Genomic DNA, 20,000 nt, shown 5'->3' with positions numbered 1-20,000 from the left:
TTAGCATAAATACAGGAAAAGGGGAAAACAGCTCGCTTAGCTTAGCATAGAGACTGGAAACAGATGGAAACAGCTAGCTTAGATTAGCATGATGACTGGAAACAGCTACTCTGTCTCTGTCTGATAGTAGAGCTCCTCTAAATCTCTCTGATTTACCTGATTTTAAATCTGATTTTACCTGATTTTTGACATCTGTCAATGTTTTCAGCACAAATTCAGCTTTAAATGTTTTTAAAGTTCATATTCTGCATTTTCTGCTGTCAAACCATCATTAAAATATATACATATAAATAATGTTGCTTCAATTTGTGTCGCACAAAGTTTTGCACAAAAACTTATTTAAACTTAAAAAAAAGGAAATGTCTAAAATAACCTTTAAAAGCTGTTTTATATTTAATGTTGAGTGAATAATTTACAGTGTTCATTTTCCTCTTTCAGTTTCATACAGTATGAATCTTTGTTTTGTTTTTAAAATCTTAAATTAAAAAAAAAAAAAAAAATCTTAAAAGTAATATAATTATTTAATTTAAAAATAAAATAAAAATATTTCCATTTTTCAGGCCGTTTTCCTCTCTGAGTGTTTTCCTGACGTAGTGAGTGTGTGTTTGTGTGAAGCTCGTCTCTATGAGCAGGTGGAGCTGACTGACAGTCGCTGCACCTCAATAACAGCCACAGAGATGGAGGCCGATAACTCGCCACTATCAGCCGGCTACTCGCACAATTTCCTGCCAAACAGGAAATGAAAGAGCAGTGAGGCGGCAGGAGCAGCTTTGTTCTCTCCGATGAAGCTTTATGAGCTGATCAGGTGATACCTTACTCCGTCTCCTCCTTCTGCGTGCCAAATGTCCCCAATCAAAGGTTGAGGAGAAGTAGGAGGACGAAGGCTCCATCAGTCACATGAAAGCAGCTGAAGTGACATTTGGAGACAAGCCGCTCTTCACGCCGCCTGACATTTAAATCAAAAAATAAATCTTGTTTCACATGTTAAACTGCTTTATTTCATTCATGAATATTAATGAATGTTCTGGATGTTTTTATTAAATATTTAATGTTTCCCATCATCATGTTATCATCTGTTTTCTGCCCTGCAGTAAACCAATATTTACAGTTGAATAAAATCTAATTTGTGTTTTTGGAGTTTTCGTGTATGTCTGTTTACACTCGTTAGTTTTTATTCTGAGGGGCTGCAGATAGAAGAGAGGACAGTGTGTGTGGTTAATAATTTCTGTTTGTGTGTGTTTTAATCAGTGGTGGAAGAGGTACCCAGATTCTTTACTGCAGTAAAATTAATAATACCACACTGAAATTACTCCATTACAAGTAGAAGATGGACAGATCTGCTGGAGGTCCCCCATTTTTAAATAATATATTTTTTTTTTAAATGGCCAGAAACGGAAAAGGTCTACATTTGGTCGGTTTATAATTATGGTCCACTGTTGGTAATATAGGAATGTATGTGTGTGTGAGGGGTTTTAAAATGCTCACATATTTAGAAACTGTCATCGACAATTTAAAATGAAACATGAAAAATACATTTCAGTGTTTCAAGTTTGATTTCTTATAAACCAGAAACAAAAACAAAGCAGATGAAAGAAAATGAAGAGTAGTCTAATTGTTTATAACTATTACACAATAGTTTAATCTGTTGTTTATATTCAATTATTGATTAATGCAGCCTTTCCTCCTTCTGAATCATTTTAACAGCTTCCAGTTAGTTGCATTAAAGTTATTTCTCTGATCCATCAAAGATCTCATCAAGAACATTTTAATTGATATTTTTCTCTGCAGATGTCACTGTGTGTTGACATCTTGTGTTGTTTGACAACAAAAAAGTAAAAGTTCTCCTGAAATGGTTTTATTGCCCAAAAGTTGTTGGATTACATGAAAAGAGCTGAAACACAAACAGAAAGTTGAAGCAGTCCGTTTCATCCCAAGGTGTTCCACAGAAACTTCTTTAATAATAATCAGATTTATTTTTACATTAAAGTCGCTGATTCACGTTGGGATGAAACTGAAACAAACAGCTGATCTGAGCTGAGTCTCTTTAAAAGGAACAGTGTCACATTCTGGAAACAAACATTTGGTTTTATTATTAATGAGCAGAATTATAATTTTTTAATGATGCTTCAGATTTAATTAAACTGCTGCTACTTCACATTGAAACTGGCTTTAATTGTGAAGCTGAGGTAACTGCACACCTGTGGTTACCAACAGCTCTTGCAGTTTAATATCAAGTGACAACACAACTTCACTGTGGTCACGTTTCATAAACACCTGCAGAAAAACTGACAGATTTTAGGTTCAAATTTACTCCACATCCAGATGTATGATGTCATCAGAAGAGACGCCAACACTGCAAAAAAAGGTGAAAAACCAGAATCATCCAGTAATTGTTTCTCCTCTCTTTAAGTAAAGAAATCATCTAAATCTTCTGATTTAACTTCCAACAATGAACAGTTATATTTCCTAAAATGTTTAAATGTTCCTTTAAAAGTACATTTAATCACCCACTAGATGAAGCCATGCCCACTCCTGTATGATGAGAGCCTCCACGCTGCAGCGACAATGAGTTGATACATACAGAATTTTTAAAGGACACAACTTTTTCATGTGTTTCATGACAATGGGACCCCCACTGAGTTCGAGTTGCTGCCAACTGCTGCCTGCCGGTTGACACCATGTCAAAGCTTTCATCACACAGAAGTGGGCATGGTCTAATCGACAGCGTGTTGGATAAACGACAGAGCCGATCAATCAGCTTCACCAGATAAAAACAATAATCCATACTTCATCACATCAGAGGAAACACGGATTCTCTCTTATTCCATATTAATGATTAATACTGAAGGAGGTTATTAATATTTGATCTGTTTAAACGCCTTGTTGGACCTGACCAGTCACGACACGAGGCCCGGCCCACTAAAGCTCTGCCCACTGAAGCTCCATTCAGACGCAGTTATAATAATAATAATAATAATAGTTCTGCTCCTCCTGTCAGTTTAAATCCCATCCTTGTATATTTAATTGTATTTTATTTTATCTCTCTGTCCCAGCGGACAGTCCCGGGCCCTGACAGACAATAGTAAGCCATCACACAGTTCTTATTTTTTATAAAAAATGAAATTATTCCGAATGGAGCTTCAGAAATTTCCAGAGAAGGAATGACTGAATCTGAATAAAGAGACAATATGGTACGAGAAATTACAAAAATAAGATTCTCATTAATCTTAAATCCTTTTTACATCCTCCCCGTCCTCCTGTCACCATGGCAATGTGGCACTCCCCCCCTCCCTCCCCCATCCTCCCCCTGTCGTCATGCCGACGTGGTGTCCCCCCATCCTCCTCCTGTCGTCATGCCGACGTGGCGTCCTCCAGCTGACACACTTGAGTCAGTCTCTGTTCACTACGATATGAAGGCCACTTTGCAGCCGTTGTGAGAGCTGGCTGTCTGTCTCAAGAGTCCGTTGGAGCAGGCGTCTGGTCGCTGCGCCGGTCTGAGAGCCGGAGCCGGCCCAGACGGAGTCAGGTCAGAGCCACAATCCTCCAAGTCCAGACCCAGGATGGAGCTGATGGACTGAGGCAGGTCCTGGGGAACACCGAACAAAGATTAACAGACTCATTATATAAACTGTTTTCATTTACTGCTACAGACTTCTAAAACACCTGGATCCATCTGTAGTCTGGGTCCGCTTCGACCAGGTGGAGATACAGAATATCTGCAGAATGTACCATACAGCTCTTCATATGCAGAAACATGTCGTTAAACTTACCTGACAGCCCTTTATATCCGAAATGGGTAGTTGAACGTACCATACAGCTCTTTATCTGAAGAAATGTGCTATTGTACGTACCTTACGACTCTTTATATGATGAAACATGCTACTGAACAGCCCTTACGACATGCAGAACCGTGCTACTGAAATGGACCATACAACTCTTTACCTGCAGAAACCTGCTACGGAACCGACCTTACAACTCTTCATATACAAAAACATGCTACTGAACGGACCTTATGACTCTTTATATGCAGAAACGTGCCACTGAACGGACCTTACGACTCTTTATATGCAGAAAAGTGCTACTGAACAGACCTTATGACTCTTTATATGCAGAAACGTGCTGCTGAACGGACCTTATGACTCTTTATATGCAGAAAGGTGCTACTGAACGGACCTTAAGACTCTTTATATGCAGAAACTTGCTACTGAATGGACCTTATGACTCTTTATATGCAGAAACGTGCTACTGAATGGACCTTACAACTCTTTTCCTGCAGAAACCTGCTACTGATTGCACCTTAAAGCTCTTTACATGCAGAAATGTGTGATGAACGTACTTTGCAGGTTTTTAAATGTAAAAACGGGTTGTTGGACATACCCTACAGCTCCTTATCTGCAGAAATGTGTCGTCAAACGTACCTTACAGCTCTTTATCTGCAGACAGATGCCTTCTGCCTTTTGAAGAATCTCTTCGATGTCCAGCTTCATAGAAAGCTCATTAATGTGCTACAACAAAAGATGAAATGAGCAACAGTTACAGTGTGTTACTAATCCTGATCACTAAAACAACCTGGAACTGTAAATTGGACGTTATATATATTATATTTAGATAATATACTGCCGGCCTGACCTTGAGGATTTCATTGAAGCCGTAGTTCTCCTCCATGATCTTCTGTTTCTCGGAGTCCAGGATGGCGCAGCAGACCAGCAGGTGGAAGTTCTGACAGGGCAGACCGGTCCACATCACCTGAGACACACACACACACACACACGTAAGTTTACAAACCATGGACTCACACAGCTGCAGGTTAACACCGATGACTATTACAGCAGATCCACCACAGAAAAAGAAACTCACCTCCCAGAGTCTCAGGACGTCCTGGAAGCTGAGCTCTCTCTTAAATCTGATCAACAACCAGCGGAAACAAAAGTATAGATAACCAGAATCCTGAGCCTCTGCAGAAAAAACACACAAACAAACTGAGGTTAACTTCTTCTACTGATAAATACAGAAACAAACACTTACGTTAACTTCTCCTTCTACTTATTTTTAGAAACACATCAGAAACAGTGAGATTACCTCATGAGATTCTTGCTCCTGTGTTTGTTAATTACAACTTTCACACTTTAAATGCTTTTATTGTGAAAAACTGTAAGGTTAGTTTTTAAAGCGCCACATTAAATAAATCTTTCACTTCTAAATAATAATAAATAAGTGATCGCTTCTTATTTATATTGAATAAATGTGTAATCACTTCTAATTATTATGAAATAAACCTGTATTAATGTATAATTATTATTTAACGGATCTGCCATAACTTTTAATGAATATTTAATAAATCTTTTACACTAATAACTCATATTAAATAAATCTGTAATCATTTATAATGTTGATTAAATCTGTAATCTATTCTAATTAGTATCCAATAAATCTATATTCTCTTCTAATTAATAATTAATATTCAATAAATCTGTAATCAATTATAATTAATATTAAAAAAATCTATAATCACTTACAATTAATATTCAATAAATCTGTGGTATTAAACACAGGCCATGAATAAAGAGCTGTTTTGTTGTGAAGGGGAGCTGCAGCAGGTGATTGTATCTTTAATATGTGTGAATCTGGCACTCTGTTTTTTAATAACACAGATTAATATCTGGAGGAGTTTCAGTACCGAGGTAGTTCCAGAAGGCCAAGTCCAGCAGTCTGAGCAGAGTACTGAGCTGGATCAGCTGAGTCTTCATGCCCTGCATCTGCTCCTCAAAGTTCTCATGCTGCAACAACAACAAACACACAGATAATCTGCTGTAGACGTCTGGATCATAAACACATCGCTGTATGTACACATATTATATATATATGAAGGTCAGCTCTGTGACAGCAGGAAGCTACTGAATGACATGTTCACAATAAAAGTCCTCACCATCTGATCCATGAAGGAGACAAAACACCAGAAAGCGTCGACCTCGTTCTCCATCACGTAGAGGATCGGAGACAGCAGGTCGCTCATACCCTGAACGTACCCTGAGAAAACAAACACACATATTTAACAAAAAAGACTTCAGTGAAATTTATTTATTTCACAGTTATTGTCAACGTTGGTCTCTGTTTGCCTCAGTAGGTCTGAAGAATACTAAATAAAGGCATTCAAAAAACACACTTATGAACAAAAACTGAATACAGTATCACTGCTCTAAACAACAGTATTTATCAGCAGAGATCAGCTTCTGCTTGTTTCTGACAGAGAAGAGAAAGGTGTAAACTTAAATAAATACAAAATAAATAAAGGATGTAAGGGTCAAAGAGAAACAACTCTTTTTTATGATTTATGTCATTTGGACCAATACAGTCTAGAGTCTAGTAGCCCGTTTAAACTTTAAATCATTTTTCTATGTTAAAGTATAGCGAATTAGCAAAGGCCCAAAGTGTGTTTCTGAGCTCTTTTCACGTCAATCTCCCATTTATTTCAATGGGACTTTACAGCACAGTTTTTGGCGATTTTCTAAAAAACGTTGTGCAACGAGTTCTTCACTAAAAATCTGAAGGAAGATGAATAATGATAATAAATAATTTTTGTCAAGTATGACAAAAAGTAGACAGTGTGCCTGCACCTGAGGTGCACATCAACACACCGAATTAGTCTGAAGTAATAATGTGATCAGACGTTATTGATCCACAGTAGATCTGAGGAACTGACCCAGGTCGAAGTCGAACATGCAGTAGGTCATCAGGATGTCGTGCAGCAGAACCAGACCCGGGTTATCGATGCCTTCATAGAATCTGTTGGTTCTGTCGGTTCTGTTCACGTCTTTCTCTGCAGAGAAAAAGACGACGCAGCAGAGAGTTAACGTAATGTTTTTATCTTCAGAGTAAATTGATGATGATGAAGATGAGCTGACCTATCAGGCTCCTGTGGTCTCTCAGTCTGGAGTTCCTCCTCTCCTGCTCCTCACTGACCGATTTCCACTGCAGCTTCATCCTGAAGTACTCATCACTGTCGCCACGGAGACACACAGCACAGCAACATCAGCACCGTGACAACAGGACTGTAGCTTTTAATATCATTATCTATTATTTTCTCTGCTGTTTATTAATAATTTTTATCTCTAAAATAAATAAAAATGTCTTTTACACTTTCCTGAAGCACAAAGTGATGTCTTCTTGTTTAAAACCCAAAGATGTTACATTTATTATTAAGTAAATCATCACATTTGAGCAGCTGGAAGAAACTACTTCTTCAAAATATTTCTACTAAAACAATAAAACAAAAATTCAAACAATTACCAAATGTTTGCAGAAAACTTTTCTTCCATTCCACTAATCACTAATAATTTCAGGTCTAGATCATAATTAAGGGCATAAACTGTTTTATTTAATGATAAAGATCCCAGAGCCCGAATAACCTCTTCACATTGCTAAAAAAACAATAACAGACATATAACTTTACAGATCAGGATTTAAAGTGAAAAAGCTGAAAATCTTCACATTTAAGAAGCTGAGAGAGGAAGAGGTTTGTATTTTCACTTATGAAACTTCTAAAAGAATTGATCAGATTTATCTTTATTATTTTAAGTTGATCGATTAATGGATGGTTGATCATTTGATCAGTTTGATTTCAGGCTGTGTCTTGGAAGTCTAAACACAGAGTTTGTTCAGTAATAGTGATAGTGATGAAGTAAAGTCGTACGTCTTGGCTCTCTGCAGGACTTTCCTCTCCTCCAGCGTGCTGTCCCACGGAAAATATCCCAAGAGGAACTTCCATGCTTCTTTTCTCACTGCGTGACACAGTCCCTGCAGAGACACCAGGAGACAGTCAGGTGACATGAGACAGAGACATGGGGAGACAGGTTTTTATTGACTGAGCTGACTGTGACTTTACCTGAATGTCACTGATTCTTGAGAGTCGGGACAAAACATGTCCCACATAGACAAGTCTTATTTATATCAAAAATAAAGAAATTAATAATGATTTACATACTCACAAAGTTAGATCTAAAGGAATTGTGAATACTGATGTTAAGTTTTAGCATAGATAATTACTTTTTGGGGGGATATTTGTTTAAATGTATGACCAGTGGTTAGACGGCCCATGTTATTTCTCTTGTCCTCAGCAAGAGGTCACAATATTCACCAGCCCCAAAAAACTTTAAAAACCTCTACAATTGTGAAAACATTTATATCAAATCAAAGATAAGGGTTATAAATGTATAAAACAATGTGTGCCATGAATATCTAAAAATATTTTCCATAGAAATCTGCCTATCAAAGTTGTGTCCTCTGTTTCTGTCAACTCCGTCAGATTTTTTCATAAACCTCATTAAATCAGGCAATTGCATGGTCAGCTATATCCCTGAGGGTCCCTTTTCATTCTGCTAGCTGTGGTGAATGCATTAATACCACACAAGGTCTGGTATGTTTGACATTTTTGATATTTTAGATGAACAATGTCAATTTTCCTATAGTCACAGCTGGAGCATGTCAACACCGTCTCTCCATTATGATACATTTATTAAACCATAGTGTATTCAATGAAAGTATTTTATTGAGATTATGGAGACAGCTAGCAATAGCCAAAAAACTAGCTAGCTAGCTGCAGTGTTTTTTTCTCTAGAGGGAAAAAGGAGGCCATTTTGTCAACTCCGTCAGAGTCAACTCCGTCAGGTTTTATGTCTGACGGAGTTGACATATAGTCTGACGGAGTTGACAAACCCACCAATAATTGCTTAATGTGCTAATATTATACTATTTTTGAACATAGTAAAGGAATAGAATGTTATTTTAGGGTTTTATCTGCACAATAATGTATATATATAGCATGCAAATACACTATTTTACAATATACTTGGGCTGTGGTCTACTTATTGAATCATTTTCCAGCATGTGTCTTATATATAGCACTTATCTACATGATTGATTGATTGATTGATTGATTGATTGATTGATTGATTGATTGATGTAAAATCTTAAAGGTGCAGTGTGCAGTTTTCACGAATGAAAATACACACTGGCTTCTTATAGAGCGGGGAAGAAGTTACTTTACTTACTTACTTTAGTTTACTTTGACCATCAGACCAAAAGTGCACCTGTGGTAATTTTGTCTTGATATATTTTAAGACAGGATCCATAAGCTATGTGTCCAGAATGCCACAGCATCCTGTCTCTTTGACTCGGACAGTGTGCAAAACCCTGCCTCTCCACCGTCATTAGTGTAATGAATCTGCTACTTCTTATCCATTATCACAATTATATCAGTTCTCACACAAGCAGAGTTCACGAAGAAATCCTGAACATTTTGTGTTATACTCTTAGGAATATTGTAATGGCTGTGTTACAATACTACCTACTACAATAATACCCATTACTTCCACTGGACATTGATTTTGTCTGCCCAAGCCAGTGTGTAGATGTTTTTAACATCTGGTTGTAGGAACACACACTGCACCTTTAAAATTTTCCATCAATCAATCAATCATGTTAAGTAAATGGGCATCTGATTCCATAGTAATATTCAAATACATTTTTTATGACTTTTGTATTAAAGGAAAGCATGGCTAGACAGAAATTGTCAGTTGAGGAGCAAAGGAGAAGAAATAGAGAGTACCAACAAAAGCGAAGAGAAAAATTAAACAGTGACCCAGAGAAGAAATATGCCATGCAAGCAGAGGAAAGACAGAGGTGGAAGAGGAGAGTTCAAGACAAAAAAGTAATACAGATAGAAAAGATGGGAGACAGGGCACAGAGGATTCAGAGAAAGTATTGGAGAGAGGCCCAGAAAAGTTCTAGACAGAAAAGGTCCCACGAAGGTGCAGTGCAGGAGGCAGATACCCCCCCAGATAGTCCGCAAGATCAAGATATTCTAGAATACAATGCCAGAGAGTATCGCAGACAGGAAAGGAAAAGAAAGGAAAGAAGTAAAACACGAAAAAGGCATTCAAGAGAAATACAAATTTTGAAAGAGAAGCTTAAGAATGTAACAAAGCAACGAAACAAACTCAGAAAAAAAATATTGCGCACAAAAAAGGCCACAAGTAAAACACAACTGGACTCTCCAGGCACAGAAACAAAGAAGATGCTATTAGGAAGCGACATAAGAAATCCAGACATCAAAAAAGCTCTTCTATTCCACAACATTATCAGAAAAGAGCTGAAGAAAAACAAACAACCTCCTGGTCCACGGCGTCAGAAACCAGCACTAAGTGTGTCATCAGGCAAGATCCTAAAAAAGTACCGTCTTCTTCACCGAATCCAGCAGTTTGGGCTAACTTACAAGCTAATGAGAGGAAAGGAACAGCCAACAAAAAAGCCAACATTCCTACAGGGTATCACACAGACTGTTCAGGATTTCTTCCTGAATTCTGCACGTGTGACAACTGATAAGACTGACACAATCACCAGGAACAAGATCAAGCAGCAGAGAATGATCCTGACAGATTCCATGATCAACCTCCATACTGATTTTCTTATCAGGAACCCCACTGTAAAGCTGAGCTATTCTTCATTCTGTGTTCTGAAGCCCTTCTATGTCACAGCACCAAAAGCATCTGATCGGAAGACCTGTCTGTGTCAAATACATGAGAATGCCTGCTTAATGCTTGAGGTCCTGAGAATGTCTGGTGTTGTGAAGTCAAACAAACTAGATGACAGTTTTCAATTAGTTTGTTGCTCTCCAGCAAGTGAGGCTTGCCTTCTTCGTAGCTGCTCACGACGTCTAAACAAAGGGACAATTACAACCCAAGAGCAAGACCAAATCCATGTTCAGTGGAGGCAGTGGGAGAGAGTTCAAGAAGACACAGGCAATGGAATCCACATCAACACTAAGCTTGTCCAACACAGTGGCAGCCTTTCAGAGCTCATAAAACTCTATGAGCGAAAACTCAGAAATGAAACTACAACACATGTGTGTTCAGTGCAAAACCAATCAAAAGCATACATCAACACAATTGAGTCCTGTGATGAAAATACAGCAATCGTCCACGTTGACTTCTCAGAATCCTGGAGATGCAAATATAAATCTGAAGTTCAGGCCTGTCATTTTGGACAAAATCTGCCACAGATAACACTCCATACTGGAATGTATTACACGAAGGGTGAAAAGGCAGCGTTTTGCACACTGTCCGAGTCGAAGAGACAAGATGCTGTGGCAATCTGGACACACATGGAACCTGTCTTAAAAGATATCAAGACTAAATATCCACAGGTCACCACTGTGCACTTTTGGTCTGATGGACCAAGCAAACAGTACAAGAACAAGAAGAACTTTTTTCTTTTGTCTGCTGTTCCACCTACACTAGGGTTTGAAAAAGCAACCTGGAACTTCTTCCCCACTTCCCACGGTAAAGGCGCACCAGACGGCATTGGTGGAACAGTAAAAAGAACAGCTGACAACCTAGTGCTGAGAGGAAATGATGTGACAGATGGACACACATTCTTTGAGAAGGTCTCAAACAGTCTGAAGGGCGTTCAGCTGCACCACATTGTAGAAGAAGACATGGAAAGATACGATACACTTCTCATGGATCCTCTCAGACCAGTTCCCTTAACTAGAAAAATACACCAAGTCATCGCACATGAGAACAGGATCCACCACAGACAACTATCCTGCTTTTGCAGCAAGATGTTGGATTGCCAGTGCTTCTGCCCAGCTACCTTGTATTTTCAGGGCCCAGATGAACAGCAGAGTGATACCCGGAGGGCAAGAAAGAAAAGACCGATAGAGATGTTGTGGGATGAGATGGAAAATGAGATGGGAGGGGAGATGGAAGAAGATGTGGAAATGAGAGCTGTGATGGAAGAGGAGCCATTGAAAGGTCCTGAGGGCACTGTGCCAGTAACAACTGTGAGCAGCCTTAATAATGGAGACTGGTTAGCAGTTGTATATGATGATCACTGGTGGCTAGCTAAGACCATTGCTGTGGACACTAAACATCAGGATGTGAAAGTGGAATTTCTGCATCCCCATGGTCCAACCGCAAAGGTTAAGCCTAAGTGTGGCAAGAAAGATGTCTGTTTCTGCCCACTTCAAGACATCATAGTAAAACTAATTGGAGATGCATCACCAGTCCAATCAAGAACTCGCGAAATTTACAGTGTTGTTCCTGACGTGATGGACTTCATAGAGCGCGAGCATGTCCGACGCCTACTGCTCAAGTTATAAGTGCCTCATGACTGCATTCATGTTACAGCCTAGTGTATTTTTTTATGCTTGTTCCTCTTCTCTTCTTTTCCCAAGTTTTTAAGCATGCCATGTTTTGCAACACCTATGGCTGATTGTTATAAGCTTAATGACATTTCTTCACTTCTTTTTAATAGTTGGAAATGGTGCAATTTGTTAAAGTTTGAAATTGTGTATTTACAGTTTGTTTATTACAGTTGAATTAAAAATTGTTATTTAGAGTTATATAGATTTGTTATTTCTTAATCTTTTGTCACCTCCATCTGTTTAAAAAAGCATTTGTTTATTAATCAGAAATGCAAATACAATTTTGTCAACTCCGTCAGTTTCCCGTCAACACCGTCAGATCTTCATAAGCACCGTCAGATGTATGTTTTTGTAATTTTTTTGGGATAAAACAAATTCTTTTTCAGTTTTTATTGTTTAAGTAATAAAAGATCATCAGATCTACACCCTCTTGTGTCTTATTCATTTAAGGATGTTTTTCTTTAGTGGCAAAATAAAAGATAATGTTTGAAAATGCAAATTTTTAGAAATCTGTGTATTCATAATTGTGTGAAATGAAGCCTTTAGTTTATATATTATATTTGATTGCATATCAGAGTAATTAAACACTATTACAACATACATCAGAACTTAAGGTTCTTGTTGGGCTATTATAATTATATAATTATGTACTTTTAGTGTGTCTGACGGAGTTGACACAAATCAAGTTTTTGAGGTAAACATGTGAATTTGTTAAAAATGTTTTTTAACCTCCAGCCTGCACCTTTACATGGTTAAATAGCACAGATCTTTATCTACATGAATATATAACTCTAATCAATATAGTGTACATTTTCAAAAAAAGTTTTTCACAAAGTGTTTTGTCCCGACTCTCAAGAATCAGTGACGTTATAATAATTTAAAGTGACAGATGGAACTGTTTATTCTGAGATGATATATAATTCCTAAATTAAATAATTACATAACAATACATACAAATGATACTTTGTACAATTAATTAATTATTTCATATAAAATATAAATATTACTTTATATAATATAATACATGAATTAATAAATCATCATAAATGAATCTTACTCCTTTGAAGACGAGCTGTTTGAGCAGTGGGATGTTGATCATCCTCCCCTCTGGATCCTGGTGTTTGGTCCAGTCCTCCACTGACAGAGGCTCCCTTCTGATTACCTGAGGACGCGTCCCCAGGTCCATCTGAGGGAACACGGGGGAGACAGACAGGTGAGACAGACAGACAGACAGACAGACAGGTGAGACAGACAGACAGACAGACAGACAGACAGACAGACAGACAGGTGAGACAGACAGACAGACAGACAGACAGACAGACAGACAGACAGAGGACAACTGTCATGTTGAGTCTCCAACAGTCTGATAACCTGTACTTTATACATACATTATATATAATAATATATAAAATAATATAGTATAATATAATATAATATGACAATAATGAAAGTGTGTGTCCTGGTCTCACCCTGGTGATGACCTCGAAGCCCGGCTCCTCCTGCTGGTTGATCTCCAGCCCAGGGATGACCTCTCCCAGCAGGTCGGCCACCTCCTCCGGGGGGCGCTGGTGCTGCTCTTCTGTCCCTCGGAAAGCGTCGAAGATGTAGTTGGTGACTTTGGAGAAGCCGCCCAGTGTGGTGACATACGGGTCCTTCCTGAACTTCTGCTGGAAACAAACTGTTCTCTCAGCATCCAGTTCCTCTTAACATTGTCTCATATTTACAGATATTAGACACACATATTTTATACAGAAAATATCTGTATATCACTGTGTTTAACCTGGTTTTTGCAGAGACGGAGCATCATGTGACTACATGGAAATCTAATGCGAACTTCAAAACAAATGAAAAACAATGTGTATTTTCTTAAAGTCAGCAGGAGGTTTGTTTTCTTTGTGTCCCTGATGATTCAGAGTCAAACTGATCCAATGAACCCCTCGAACCTGCCATTTGAAAATGATGTTTTTTTAGAAAAATCTACCAAAAATCCATGTTACTCCCAGAAAGAAACTGTAAAAACAGGCATTATCGTCAGGGTTTGGACTTTTCTTGAACAGATCATAGGTTATGAAAGTAAGGACAGGACAGGAGAGGCTGGAAACATGGAAATAGTCAATATGTAGAACCAATTTATTTTTTTTCCGACATTTGTGAAACTTGGAGAATGTAGTAAATATAGATTCCATTTTATTCCAATTTTTTTTTTTTTTTTAAATATCAGAGAAATTCAACTTGTGCTTTTTTTTTTTTAATGATTTATATCATTAAAACTATGTTATTCTACACAACAGACATGTTTGAGGTGTTCCCTTACAGACTTATATATTCTATGTATATTTTATATATTGCAGTGAAATACAAGGCGACAGTGATTAAAATGTAAATAAAGGTCAGCCGACTGAGTGAAGTGTTAGAGAGTGTTTAGTTTCTTACATGCACGAGGCCGAAGTTGTTGTCGTCCAGCAGGTTCTCGAAGGACTGAGACAGAGCTTTGTTTGGAGTGCTGACCAACAGACATGCTTCATCTTCTGGAGCCCTGCACACACACACACACACACACACACACACACACACAGTGTGAATTGAAGCTGCAACGATCAGGTGATTAATCCACAGACAGGACATTTAATTGAAAATATTTTGATTATAAATTCATAGCTTTAAGTCAAGTTTTTAGATAACATGAGAAAATTTTGTTTCCAGCTCGTTTCCAAAAACTATGGTGTCCATTTTATACATCAAACGATAACTTGATATAGTAATTATCGTGACAGGCCTATTTGAGAGAACACATGAAGATTTGAAAGAATGAAAATAAAAAGAGTATCTTTGTTTTAGAAAGTCTGAACTAAAATTTTGAAATCCGTTCTTGACTTCATGACTAATATTTCATTTGAATCAATGAGAGGTCAGAAGCAGGTTCCATCAAAATAAAAGCCAGAAACAGTGAGTCACTGCTCTCTGTGATCAAAGACGAGTTGGCCAATCAGGAGACAGACAGTCAGCAGGACGTCACCCTGCTGCTGGACGCTTCCATTATGAGACGAGCTGATAAGAACTTTAATAACACAGAGATACGGGGTCCTTAGCACAATACTGTGACACAGAGGACAGCGTGTCCCGACTGTGTCCACTGATTTATTTACAGAGAAATAAACATAAACATAATTTATTATTTCATGTCGTCTTGTTTTTTTTTTCCCCAAACCTAAAAGTATTATATTCTGTATAATGTGAGACTAGAGACACATCTTGACAGTGGAAGAAGAGTTAGAGCACTCACTCGCTGAGCAGAGCGAACCTCCTCAGGCTGTCCATGAACTCTCTGCTGCCGCCCTGGTGGAAGTGCAGAGTGGGCGGGGAGGAGCAGGAGGAGCTGGACTCCTTCAGTCTGAGCAGCAGGACAGTCCAGCCCTCCTCCCTCACTCTGATAGATCGGAGTTCACTGACGCTGAAGCTAAATGCCCATCGGCTCCGCTCACTGCTGCTGTGGTTCAGAGAGCCTGAAGAAGTACAGAAAAAACAATGCCTATGAAAAGTATTAACTCCTTTTGGATGTTTGTTGCTTTTATACATGAAATAATGGTCAATATCATTTTTTGACAAGAGTTTGCACAAAAAAAAACCTCTTCAATATCAAAGTGAAAACAGATTTTTACAAAATAATGTAAATTAATTAGAAATATAATATATAAGGTCAAGTAAATGGTTAATTAAAAAATAAATATTCACCCCCTTCAGCTCAGTATTTAATAGATGCACCTAACATTTTAAGATTAGATGTTATTTTTTCTGTTTATCATAAACTAAAAAAATTGCTGAAATTCATTTTTAGAAAGAAGAAAAGTATTTTCAGAGCTGCCAGGTGGTTTCTGGGTTCAGAGGGTTAAATGATGAATACATGAAAAATTCATGTAGAAACTAATAATAATACAGTAACTTCAAAACAGTCATTCACTCACAGAAGCACCTGGAAACACATCCGCCACAAATAAAAACATGAACGATATCAACGATATGAACGAACAGAAGTTAATGAGGGTTGTTAATAAATTTAATTTAATTTAAATAAAGTGTATGTGATTTTCGGAGGTTTAAACTGACCGTCTCCGTTGCTGCAGGTCTTTTTCCTGAAGGACACAGCGTTGATCATGTCCCACTCGGTCTCGTAGCTCTGCTGAGACTCTAACAGCTGCTGGGACTTCTCTGAACACTGGTCCCACTCCATGACTGAGCTGGAGTCCTGAACAACACACACAAGGCAATTAATTAAATCACCATCATCCTGATCATCACCATCATCATCATGTATTTTTGTTGTAGAAAGTGAGACAAACCTTTCCGGCACACAACATGTTTGACGGGTCGACTGAATCTTCCAGCGGTCTGTACTCCACAAACACTTCAGCATCCTGACACACAAAATGTTACATAAGTTTTATGGCATCATGAATAATAAAACCTGTCAAGCTGAATCAGTCGATTCATCACAGAAACATTAGTTGTGGATGATTCTCAGAAACTATTAAATGCCTTTTTAAGCAAAAAATTATGGTTTTAGATTCTCAGATAAGAATAATTTCTATTATTGTTGGTTTTAATCACTGAATTTCTTTTTTGGGTCTTGTAATGAGCACTTTATTACTTAGTGAATTTATAGATTAGACTTGAACATAACGTGTAAATTATTTGATAAAGAACAGAGTGCTGTGATGTTTCGACTCCGAACTGTTTTACCTTCTCAACAATCCGCAGCGACCCTGAAATTAGTATATCCTGCTCGATGCCGTCTTCATCGCTGCCTGGATGGATGAAGACTCCTTCATGTTCAAATATCACCTGTGAAATAAACATCAGGGAAAAGTCAAGTCTTCATATTTTCATCACATATGCTATTTTTCATAATAATAGACAAGATAAACTGTTGTTCAGCCTGGTCCCTTAGAGGTTAAAAACATCAGACAACTAAACACTTAAGGGTCTTCAAGACACCAACATAATAAAACAAGACATGATTAATAAATACTGATTTTTATTAGGGTTAGGGTTTTATATATACACACATACAATACAGAATTATTTTTTTTCCAACAGAGGGGATAGAAGATTTGAATCCTGGATAGGAAAGGGGCTAACCACCTATCTTCCATTTATGCACAAGGGGGCACTAAAATCTTTCAATCACTGCAGGATGAACATGGCTTACAGCAAAGTTACCTCAAAGTAGTAAGACATTATTTCAATCAGAAATGTATGCCTACAGATTTATTAACAACAGAATCTGTTTTTTTTGTTTCATAAAATCCTAAAATCAGCCTTCAGTTCAACACTAAACAAGTCCATCTCTAAAATGTACAATACTCTTCTTAATGTTAAAAATGAAAACACCCTATGCAATAAAAAAATGGGAATAAACAGTTCATGGGAGACTGATATTTTCTCTATATTCTGGGACTGTCCGAAACTGACTTTATATTGGAGTGGCATTCACAAAACAATGTTTAAGTCAAGCTCTGTCTGGTGAGTATCAGTGTAGGTTGATTTTGTACTACTTTTATGGCTAAATTCCAATGAAGACATGTTTCACTTTCACTTTGTTGACAACGCAGCAATCAATAATAAACAAGGTCAGGACAGAGTGTGGTCATGTTCTGTTTTGGGTCAAACCGCCACTGAATTCTGAAGTTACAACTTTAGATACAAGTTAATTTATGGTTGAGTTGCAGCAGCATGATTGTTGCGGGAATATTAGACAGTTGTTTCGTCTTTGTCTGGAGGAAACAAAGTTACAACTTGTTGAAAAACAGGCCTGTTCTTGACTACTGACAGTTTAGTCGACGATCTTTCTGGATGAGCTGATTTAATCAACAGATCTCTAAAACTGAGTTTATTCCACTGACGGGACAGTCCTGCTAGAAACCTTGTTGTTGTTGTTATTGTTGTTGTTGTTGTTGTTGTTGCACACTGAATGTTTGAAGAGTTTGAAATCTTCAAAGCAGCAGTAAGTGATGTTCAACACCGACAGGGTGTTTAAACATCACTCAGACGTCATGTTTACCTAAAGACAGGAATGTCAACAGACTGGTTTCAGGTTAGCATCATGTAGCCTGTGAGTTTAGTCTGACAGCTGATAGTAGCACAGCTGTGTGCAAGCTGTTAATGTTAGCTCTGAGCTAACAGACACACTGACGTCAGCTTACAGTAAAAACACACCTGTGTGCTAGCTGCTAACGTTAGCTCTGAGCTAACAAACACACTGACCGTCCGTCAGCTGACAGAAGCAACATCATGCTGTCTGTGTTTGGACTTGAGAAGCTAACTGCTAAGTGCTCTGAGGGGCCCAGTCTGTCAACAGCCGACAGCTAGTTCCGTTAGCATTATGCTAACTCTCACACTGCTGTTGTGATAAGGTGTGGGAGGCTGGGGGTCGAGTTGTGGATGTTAACCTACAGACAAACAGACCGACTCGGACAGACTCAGAGAGCTGTGGTGAGCAGTGATGCTGTCGTGGCAGGTTTTCCTCCTCAGGATGCTGGTGTAGCTCAGCGGCTAACAGCTAACAGCTAACCTGAGCTAACTGCAGCCTGTTAGCGCTCTGACCGGCACTGAACAGTTTTAGAAACCGATCTAAATGCGGAGTTTAATAAAGACAGGCTGTTTTATGCGTTGTATTTGTATTATTTTTACCTTGCTCACACAGTCCGCCGCCATGACGCCTCCGTCCCTCTCTCCTGGTGACGTCAGCAGCTCACGTGCTTGTCAACTTCCAAAACAAAACCGACAAGTCAGCTTCCGGTGGGCCACCGTGTTGCGCATGCGCATTCAGCTTTTTATTAATTAATTAATTTTGTTTGTTTGCTTAAACTTTTACAAAAGGAATATAAAGAAAAAAAATATAATATATAATGTATACAGCATATATATATATATAAAAATATATATAAATTGATTTTAAAAAATACATGTAAAAATACAAGTTCCATACATAACAATAGTGTATTTATGTTTATTTGTCAGGCACAATTTTGCCCTGTTTGTATTTGGGATTCCCTTGGTTCAGCTTTTATGATTTTCTTCATAAGTAGTATAAAGTATATATAAGTATAAAACATATTGCCATTACCAGGAATAAATTAATTGAATAAGGCACATAATAAACTGTGACACAATCTTATCAAAAATGATAATCAATACAATTTACATCACATTATAATCATTTTGCATGCTACATGTTTGTATGTTTTCTAATTCATGACAATATATTTTTATGTGCATAATATTGTGTTTGCGTGCAGTATATATTTTAATCTGTCTTAATTTGTTCATCTGTGTGTGTGTGTGTGCGTGCGCGCGCACGTGCGCGTGTAAGTAGGTGTTTCAGCCTGAGATAATAATAATAGTGAAAATAAGATCTATGATCTATTATTAAAATGCAATAACAGTATAAATAACAATAATAGTTGAAATGTACAGTATTAATGGCAGAGTAAACAGAGCACTGCACTGCTGAATGACCAGACTGTTTGTTTGGTGCTGCATGGTTTGAGTAGATAATGATGGGTTATGGCAGCTGTCAGGTCCGGTCTGCTGACACAGACTGTCTGTCACTGTTGTTCTACAGGATAGATTTATAAAGAAAATTAAAGAAGAGACCAGCACATTTTCCATCAGATTAAAGACAACAATAAAAATGAACACCAATAGGGAAGCTATTCCATAGTAGTTGGATTATTTGCATATCTTTTAATCTCCAGCCTGAGTCCATAGACTGGCCATTGGGCTTAATTCATCTGTCAGC

General features: G+C 37.9%; 1 protein-coding gene across 2 annotated transcripts; it reads right to left on the bottom strand.

Moving 5' to 3' along the window:
• Positions 1 to 3,317: 3,317 nt before the first annotated feature.
• On the bottom strand, positions 3,318 to 18,941 carry tbc1d15 (TBC1 domain family, member 15). 2 transcript variants are annotated; one of them, XM_059335732.1, is made up of 17 exons: positions 18,890 to 18,941; positions 16,940 to 17,041; positions 16,540 to 16,614; positions 16,307 to 16,445; positions 15,486 to 15,705; positions 14,636 to 14,738; positions 13,672 to 13,869; positions 13,260 to 13,388; positions 7,691 to 7,794; positions 6,903 to 6,997; positions 6,701 to 6,817; positions 5,927 to 6,027; positions 5,678 to 5,777; positions 4,858 to 4,955; positions 4,630 to 4,746; positions 4,419 to 4,505; positions 3,318 to 3,586 (listed from the first exon to the last, which is right to left on the bottom strand). In XM_059335732.1, the coding sequence occupies exons 1-17, from the start codon at positions 18,911 to 18,913 to the stop codon at positions 3,404 to 3,406; spliced, it is 1,992 nt and encodes a 663-aa protein (XP_059191715.1). In that variant the 5' UTR covers positions 18,914 to 18,941; the 3' UTR covers positions 3,318 to 3,403. The 2 variants fall into 2 exon arrangements, with proteins under 2 accessions (XP_059191715.1, XP_059191716.1); XM_059335733.1 differs by having other exon boundaries at positions 13,672 to 13,866.
• Positions 18,942 to 20,000: the final 1,059 nt, after the last annotated feature.

This window comes from Centropristis striata, chromosome 6 (assembly GCF_030273125.1).
Source record: "Centropristis striata isolate RG_2023a ecotype Rhode Island chromosome 6, C.striata_1.0, whole genome shotgun sequence".
NCBI lineage: Eukaryota > Metazoa > Chordata > Actinopteri > Perciformes > Serranidae > Centropristis > Centropristis striata.
Note: the sequence above shows the minus strand (reverse complement) of the source record. Positions and strands in the feature narration are given on the sequence as shown.

Bases quoted from the DNA above. Each gene is read 5' to 3' on its own strand.
- tbc1d15 (XM_059335732.1), bottom strand. From the start codon at position 18,913: ATGGCGGCGGACTGTGTGAGCAAG. The intron at 17,042-18,889 runs GTAAAAATAATA...TTTATTTCACAG, and splicing joins CGGCGGACTGTGTGAGCAAG to GTGATATTTGAACATGAAGG. The intron at 4,747-4,857 runs GTGAGTTTCTTT...TGTGTGTCTCAG, and splicing joins ACGTCCTGAGACTCTGGGAG to GTGATGTGGACCGGTCTGCC.